The sequence below is a fragment of the Rhinopithecus bieti genome, unplaced genomic scaffold, assembly GCF_001698545.2.
Source record: "Rhinopithecus bieti isolate Rb0 unplaced genomic scaffold, ASM169854v2 scaffold_3854, whole genome shotgun sequence".
NCBI classification, from domain to species: Eukaryota; Metazoa; Chordata; class Mammalia; order Primates; family Cercopithecidae; genus Rhinopithecus; species Rhinopithecus bieti.
This window is the reverse complement of record NW_016804356.1, coordinates 876,740-885,569: the sequence shown is the minus strand read 5'-3', so window position 1 is coordinate 885,569 and position 8,830 is coordinate 876,740. Positions and strand designations below refer to the sequence as shown.

At 37.5% G+C, this 8,830-nt stretch overlaps 1 protein-coding gene across 1 annotated transcript in view; it reads right to left on the bottom strand.

Moving 5' to 3' along the window:
- The window catches only part of XIRP2 (xin actin binding repeat containing 2), a 77,160-nt gene that overhangs the window by 45,114 nt on the left and 23,216 nt on the right, over positions 1 to 8,830 (bottom strand). Inside the window, 2 exon segments of the mRNA XM_017867495.1 lie at positions 1,007 to 1,141; positions 7,023 to 7,183. Coding sequence (XP_017722984.1) covers positions 1,007 to 1,141; positions 7,023 to 7,079 — 192 coding nt within the window. The 5' untranslated portion in view covers positions 7,080 to 7,183.

The window sequence follows — 8,830 nt, the reverse complement described above, 5'->3', positions numbered from 1 at the left end:
GAGGGGAGAGGGGAGGGATTGCATTGGGAGTTAAACCTGATGTAAATGATGAGTTGATGGGTGCTGATGAGTTGATGGGTGCAGCACACCAACGTGGCACAAGTATACATACGTAACAAACCTGCATGTTATTCACATGTACCCTAGAATTTAAAGTATAATAATAATAATTAAAAAAAAAAAAACAGTAGAATGACAACAAAACAAAACAAACAAAACAAAAATTTAGGCAACTCTGTGTGTCCTACGGATTAAAAAAAATACATCCACTTCATTTCTCACTACAAAATTTAAGAAATACCTCAGTTGTCTCCTTCCTAATGGAAAACATGGGCCTACGTACAGCTGTTTACAGTGTAACAACTATTAAAAATTTTCAAGTCTGATGAGGTTTATTACTAAGATTCTCACATTCAAAAATCATTAAATCTCATGACAGTATTTTGTAATATATAATAATGAAATAATGAAATCAATGAAATGGGAAAAAATTTCGTATAAGATAACATTTAGAGGTCAGATTATGTGGTTTTATGTAACATCTGTGCTCTATTATTCAGTGTTTGAGGATTTTAAAGAAAACAAAACTCCCCACCACAATAAACAGCTGAATAATGCTTCCGACTTTATCTATGCAAGCAACCAGCAGCTAGTTTATTATGAATTATAACCTAGAAGCAGAGACTCAGTATAAACATTGCTCTTAACAGTTCAATTTACCTGTTGACTAACCTAGACTATTTAATTTTCATTTATGTCTGAAACATTAGAAGATGAGAGGTAGAATATTCCAGCATGATCTCTAGAAATTTGGCAAAAATGCTTCAAGTAAATAAATACATATATATGTCTTAAAGATGATTTTCTAAAACATTTCAAAGTTACAGTGTTTGTTAATGAGCAATGAAAATAAATGTATCACTAAAGAAAGGAGATTTCTACATTGGCACCAAAATGAGAGCATTTCAACCATGCCTGATTTACCCATCACCTGTAGTAGTATTACCTGCTCAGATCTGTTCTGATGTTGATATTGGTATTGAGCAAAGGTATTACGGGAAGAAGTAATTTCATCCTCAAATTGTTTCTTCACCTTGGCCAAACCACCAGGCACTGTGCACATTTCTGATTCTTCTATCATCTAGGATGATTTAAGAAAAAGGAATATTCAGCTTTACAGCTGTGCAGGATGGGATTCTCAAGCTATTTTAAAATAGTTGACATTTATTGATAGGCAGTATCTTAAAAGATATTCACATACACCATTATTTCAGTATGCCTTTAACAAAAACCTTAATAAATATATTCTTCCTGGGTTGTTTTCTCATTTATCAGTCTTTTGATATGAAGTCAGAAGAATCTTCAAAGTATTTAGGTAATTCTCCTAATCTCAGATAAATTTTGATGTCTGCAGATAAGACCTATTAGATTGCACAGTATTTCTCCTGTAATATACAGACTAGTGGATATTAGAATAATGGACTCAATTTTAACCCACAATAAAGTTGTCATTAAAATCCCAAACATCTATATAGGGAACACATTATTAAGAATAATTTTAAAATCATTTTTACTCCAAATTTTTTAAATTATTAAGGATGAACAAAATAGCCTCAGAATATTCCTTATGTAAAAATATTAATATGAGTAATGAGACTACCTAAGTGATTTTGTATGTATTAAATGACATATTTTGTCATTTAATGCTTCTCCATATTCTGTGAGATATGGACACCTATTACCCACATTTTAAAATAAGGAAATTGAGACTTAGAGAAGTAAGACAGCTTATTATGTTCTCACAGCTAGAACAGAAGTGCTGGCACTGGAATTTCAATCCACATCTGTCTGTCTTCATCACTGGCCTCAAAGAATAGGCAGAAAACCAGCAGCTATTCTACTCCAGGATTAGCACACCCCAGGCATCAGCTCTGAGCACTGGCATGTCAGAATCAGGGGACTTTAACATTAGAAGGGTTCTAGTCTACCACTGTCATTTCACAAATGAGAAAACTAATTTCAATAGGTATCATTGGAAGCAATTTAAAAAGCACCTTAGTAGTCCTGTAAGACCTATACCCCTTCAGGAAGTGCAGAAGTAGCTCAGGCTCATTGGTTTTGATGATTCAGCACACTCCAGAGCCCAGCAGGCAGTCAAGCCCAGATGGGATACCTCTCAAGCAAACAGGCCTCATGCCAGCCTTCCCTCCTCCAGGAAGATTCTAGGTCTCCTTGCAACTGGAAGACTTGGCAACACTTCAAGTCAGAGCAGGTCTCCTGAGGTCTGACCCAGTCCGGACATAACCCTCAATGCCTTAAGACCTCGAAAGTAACTGAGGGCCCAGGATCTGAGAGATTTCTATAAGGACTGGGGACTTTGGGGTCCTGGATATTTACCCAAATAAGTAGTTTTTCAAATAGATATTAAAAACGTAGTGCCTATCTTGAGGTTTGGGTTTCCCATACTCCCGAATATTATAAACTAATATTCAGGATTATCTAAATTACTAGCAAATACTCAAGTGGTTGCCTTACTAAGTTAATAACGTTTCCTCATTTATGTGGACTATCAAATATTTCAGAATATGCCTGCTAGCCCTTTGAGAAGAGATGATTGTACTCTTCTATGAACTACGTATATATCGTATCAAATTCTGCAACAAACTTCAAATGTAAATCATAATCAATTACTTCTAGTTGATGTATGTTAAGGTCATACAAATGTATAGCACCCCTTTTGAAATTTAAGATACAGAGAAAAACAGGAAGGGTGAATTAAGGCCACAATATTTATTTTACCCCTTCTGCCATTTAATTTATATAAGTGGCTTTCCTGGATAAAGTATATATAGATAATATATAAGTATTAAATTATAGACATTAAGGTAATTATTAAGAAGAACCTTGCTGTTTCAAACAACTATTATGATGTCCGAATCATGTGCAAATTAATCTGGCAAGCCTTAGTATTATGCTTACAACTGGATGCTCTCCTGGTAAATGCGTTTTCACAAAAAGATCAATTCTTATGCTGGACAGGTTGCCTCTCATCTATAAAATGGATTAAAAAACAGATATACCAGCCTGGCGCGGTGTCTCACGCCTGTAATCCTAGCACTTTGGGAGGCCAAGGTGGGCGGATCACAAGGTCAGGAGTTTAAGACAAGCCTGGCTAACATGTGGGAAACTCCATCTCTACTAAAAAAGTACAAAAATTAGCCAGGCATGGTGGCACATGCCTGTAATTCCAGCTACTTGGGAGGCTGAGGCAGGAGAATTGCCTGAACCTAGGAGGCAGAGGTTGCAATGAGCCGAGATTGTGCCACTGCACTCCAGCCTGGGCAACAGAGCAAGACTCTGTCTCAAAAAAACAAAACAAAACAGATACACCCATTACTTTCCTTTAGCACTGCACTTTAGCAACAGACTGTATTACACAAGGAAAAATTCATACAGTTGATTTTCTTTTTTTTTTTGAGATGGAGTCTTCTCACTCAGCAGTCCAGGCTGGAGTGCAGTGGCACGATCTCGGCTAACTGCAACCACTCTCTCCTGGGTTCAAGCGATTCTCCTGTCTCAGCCTCCCTAGTAGATGGGATTACTGGCACCCGCCATCATGCTTGGCAATTTTTTTTTTGTATTTTAGTAGAGATGGAGTTTCATCATGTTGGCCAGACTGGTCTTGAACTGCTGACCTCAGGTGATCCACCCACCTTGGCCTCCCAAAATGCTAGGATTGTAGGCGTGAGCCACTGCAGATTATTTTTAATAGTAGTACTAATACCATCCCTACTACCCCTGGTACTATCATTACGCTACTGCAGCTGCTCATTCACCCAAGTGAGACAAATCTTCTGAAATACGGTTCAGTGGTGATGCTAAGGCTTCCTTGTTCCACTCAGCGTGTAGATGAAAGTTTACACATGAGAGATGGCAGGACTTGCCCAAGAAGCAGTCTGTGGCCATAACCGAGAGTAATGCTTCCTTGCTCAGGTGGGGACCTTTCCTGTGACTTTGCATTATTTAGTGTCATGCTCTAAATGTCCCAACTAATGAATGTTGTTATCATTGACCACATAACTGAAATTGCTTTGTGTTGAAACTTTTTGTTTATTATTATTCTGTGTTTCTTATTATTTGGCTCAGCAATAAGGTTTGGAATCTAATGGGTATGCTGATAATAATATGTTAATTTGAACACCTAACAGTTAAATCTAAGTAAATATATTACACCATCCTCAAGTTCTTTTACAAAATGGTTCTTGGTTTATAGGGCATAAAAGAAATAATATAATTTTGGGGTTGGACAGACAGTGCTTCTAATTCCAGCCCTGACAATTAAAATCTTGGGCTACAGCTCTTGAACTCGGGTTTCTTTCTTATAAACTGGGCCTAGAAATATTTTCTCACAGATTTATTGTGAGTATTAAAAAAGGTAAAGGGAATAAAATTGCACAGACTTGAAAATGAATCTGGCATTTTCATTCATTGTGCGACAAGTGTTACTTCTCCCTTCTCTTAGGGGGCNTTTATAGGGCATAAAAGAAATAATATAATTTTTGGGGTTGGACAGACAGTGCTTCTAATTCCAGCCCTGACAATTAAAATCTTGGGCTACAGCTCTTGAACTCGGGTTTCTTTCTTATAAACTGGGCCTAGAAATATTTTTCTCACAGATTTATTGTGAGTATTAAAAAAGGTAAAGGGAATAAAATTGCACAGACTTGAAAATGAATCTGGCATTTTCATTCATTGTGCGACAAGTGTTACTTCTCCCTTTCTCTTAGGGGGCTTCTACAGACCACCACTGTTTCACAGGCATAACTTTCATTTAGATACAACCAAATGCCATCTGATTGAGTCTAAGACAAGGAAAAATAGATTGTCTTTACATGTGTAAATATGATTGAAATATAGATTCAGTTTGGGTCTGATTCTGTGACTTCCAGATTTTGCACTTAAAATTTTGGTGCAAAAAAAAAAAAAAAAAGAGATGTAGTCACAGGCAGTTTCCATGATCTTTTTGGTGTGTTGGGGGTGGCTTGAACAAGCATTTCATGCACATGATTAAATAAACAATTATTTTGCTTTGCTTTAGATATTTACCAGGATTCCGCTGAGATAATATATGTGCTCTTCTTTCTCACAGTATTTGCTTAGGGCCAAACCATATAGTATAATACATATTTCGGGGGCTAAAAATACTTTCTTATTTAGGAAAGAGGAGGAAGTTGAATTCAGTTAGAAGTGTACAAGAGTCAAGAGACTAGGAATCTAGCTTGGCCTCCTCACTACCTAATTTTATAATCTCCTATAAGTAACTTTCTCTTGGTTTTCTTGTCTATAAAGTGTGCAGGGAAGAGAGGATTACTAAATTCTTTATATGTAGACGTTTTCAGATTAGCCCTAAAGTTTTTGCTTTTGTATTAAATAATGGGATCATTTAGTTTCCTTATGCGTCCAATATAAACAGTCCCTTTTAAAACACATTATAAATATATATCATGCCCTGATACCACTTTTTAAATGTATATTCTCATAGTAACTAGCAAGATCAATCTTCCTAAATCAAATATTATTTACTAAATAACCAGTCTTTAACTAGGCATTTTCAAAATCAGCTGTTTCCTCATGAATCATTTCTCTAATTTAGAACATGAATAAGTTCCTCAATGATCCAGCAGGGGGTACCATCGAAGAAGACTGGCAGGAGGTACTGTAGTGCCACTGTTTATTTTGGAAGGGATCTAGATACTTCTGTCACTTCTGCACATTCATTCCAAATCTAAGCTGTGTCTAAAATGTATTTTAATGACTATGTGAAAACTTAAATGTCATCTAGAATTGCATTTTTTAAATGAATTTGGCACAATCAGCCTTGTCTCTAAATAATTTGTAAAGAAGCATGTTAAGTGTAGCTATTTTAATACACTACCTTTTTTTTTGGCCTCTCTCTCTCTCTCTCTCTCTCTCATATACAACTAGGCTAATTTGGAGATTATAATTATAAAAGAACTTTCTTATATTCCATTAAGTTGAAGGCCACAGAATACAGAACCCAAAAATTCTTTTGAATATGACTTTATAATGCATTGGCTCTAAATATTGGTGATCTTACTGAATCCTGCAGTTTCCTATAATCATAACTGGTTTAGCAGAGTGTCTACATTGCTAATCTCTCTCATTTTTATGTTGATTAAACCTTTCCTAATGGATTTAGTACATACAGAGAAATGAGAAAAGCCAAAGAAATTATACTGCCAGTGAATTTCAATGAACCATATATGGGACCAAGGAAGATGACATGCAAACCCACATTATTAAAATTTGAAATTAATTCCCAACCTTCCTGAGGAGAATATCTACAGGTTAAGTGATAATGATGATAATAATAACAGATTTATACAGCGCCTTATGGCTTTCACGTAAATTGTCTCTTTGATTCCTCACCAAGACTCTGTGTGGTAAATGATGATCCCCATTTTTCAGCCAAGGAAACTGAAGCTCAGAGAGAAGTTAAGACAGTAGTTGAAGGCCGGGCGCAGGGGCTCACGCCTGTAATCCCAGCACTTTGGGAGGCTGACGTGGGAGGATCATGAGGTCAAGAGATCGAGACCATCCTGGCCAACATTGTATAACCCCGTCTCTACTAAAAATAGAAAAATTAGCTGAGTACAGTGGCATGCTCCTGCAATCCCAGTTACTCGGGAGGCTGAGGCAAGAGAATCACTTGAACCCAGGAGGCGGAGGGTGCAGTGAGCGGAGCCATTGCACTCCAGCCTGGATGACAGAGCAAGACTCCATCTCAAATAAAATAAAAAAAAAAAGTCAAATTCATGCAAGTAATAAGTAGCACAGTTGAAATTAAATTCAGATAGTCTGGATTTATTTCACACACTATTTTTGTACTCTTTCTACTTTAGCTCCCTGTCCAGTAGTATTCTTACATTTCAAATATAAAGGGGGAATTGGGACAGACAGTAAGCACACTGCCTAATGCAAAACCATTAGAAGCAGCTTACATTAGCAGAGAAGCTGCGGCAGTCACCCCTGGAAACAGCTGCCTGGTACCTTGCCATCCGCTCCTTCAGGGAGACCACTTCGTGGAGGTCTGACACAACCTCGCCCAGAGCAGCACTGTCTTCTGCAAATCCACTCTCAGGCTTAGTAGGGCCAGCAATCGCTGAAAGCAAATGGAGCGTGCTTAGATATGTGTGTTAAGCTTTAAGAAGAAAACAGCATCATCTTATAAATGATGAAGCATTTAAAACATTTGAGCTCATAAAATGGACTGTAGCATTTCACAATATTTTCAATGTCTCATGGTCATCTCCTTCAAGCTTTCAAGCAAAGTTACAAAATGTGTGTATAACAGCATAAAGTTAGGTGAACAGTAAAAATTTATCCCCCCTCCTACTCTTGCAATTATTGTGATGAGAAATATTTAGTAACAGATATATAATAACAATTAACATTCCTCAAGAACTATGTTTTGAATTTATGCTAAATTCTACGTGCATTTTCAAATTTACTTTGCTAACAATCTTGTGAGGTAGGTAATATTATTTTCTTTTCTTTCTTTTTTTTTTTTTTGAGACGGAGTCTCGCTCTGTCGCCCAGGCTGGAGTGTAGTGGCCGGATCTCAGCTCACTGCAAGCTCTGCCTCCCGGGTTCCCGCCATTCTCCTGCCTCAGCCTCCCGAGTAGCTGGGACTACAGGCGGCCGCCACCTCGCCCGGCTAGTTTTTTGTATCTTTTAGTAGAGAAGGGGTTTCACCATGTTAGCCAGGATGGTCTCGATCTCCTGACCTCGTGATCCGCCCGTCTCGGCCTCCCAAAGTGCTGGGATTACAGGCTTGAGCCACCGCACCCGACCGTAATATTATTTTCTATAAATTTATATAAGAAAATGGAGAGTCACGGCTATTAAAAAACTTTCCAAGGATCACACCTTTAATAAGTGGCAGATTTGAATATGGTTTGACAAAATCTTTAACAAGTCTGAGAGTTGCTCCTTTCTTCTCTCCTCACCCCTCAACCTTTAAGGAGATACGTCCAGCTAAAATATGCAAATACTGTTAATATTATGGGCTGTGGATTTTTTTTTCTTTTCTTCATATGGGGAATGTATTACATAAGAAAGAAGAAATAGTATCATTAGAAACAGCTTTGTCAGGCACCCATTTCAGAGAGCCTGATAATTTACCCATGAAGCCATCTACTTGGCAAAAATGCAGGGTAGGAGGAATTATTTATCTGGAAACGGTGTGAAAGACTGATTGCACAATCACAGAATAGCAGTTGTTAGAAACAGAATGATCCTAGAGATCATCGAACCTAACCCAATCTAATCAACTCCTTTTAGGCAGAAGAAAACATATGCCTGACTGTTTCCTTATGTGAAAGGAACATAAGGACCCTCCATTGTTCTGTGATTCTCCAAGGCTATTTAGCTTATGTATGCCAGAACTGTTCTCAAAACTAGTTTTTCTTATTTAATCTAGTGGTTTTTGTTGTTATCCCTCTGCTTGATGGTTTACTATTCACTCTTAGATGGTTATGATTCCAAAATCATTTCAAGGGTATGATATAGGTATGTATACATGTGCTTTTGTATATGAGTTTATGTATATGCATCACTCATTTATGCATCTCCTGCCTTCACTCTTAGGGCTGGTAGTTTCTGGGGCTTACGGGGTAGGGCTTTTTGTAGTACTTTTTATTTGGGTTGTTATAATTTAATCACTACCAACCAAGGCCCAAATAACCTCTAGTAAAAGACAGCCAAGCTGTTCCCTCCCTGCCCCGTTCTTCCTCTCTCCTCCCTCAAT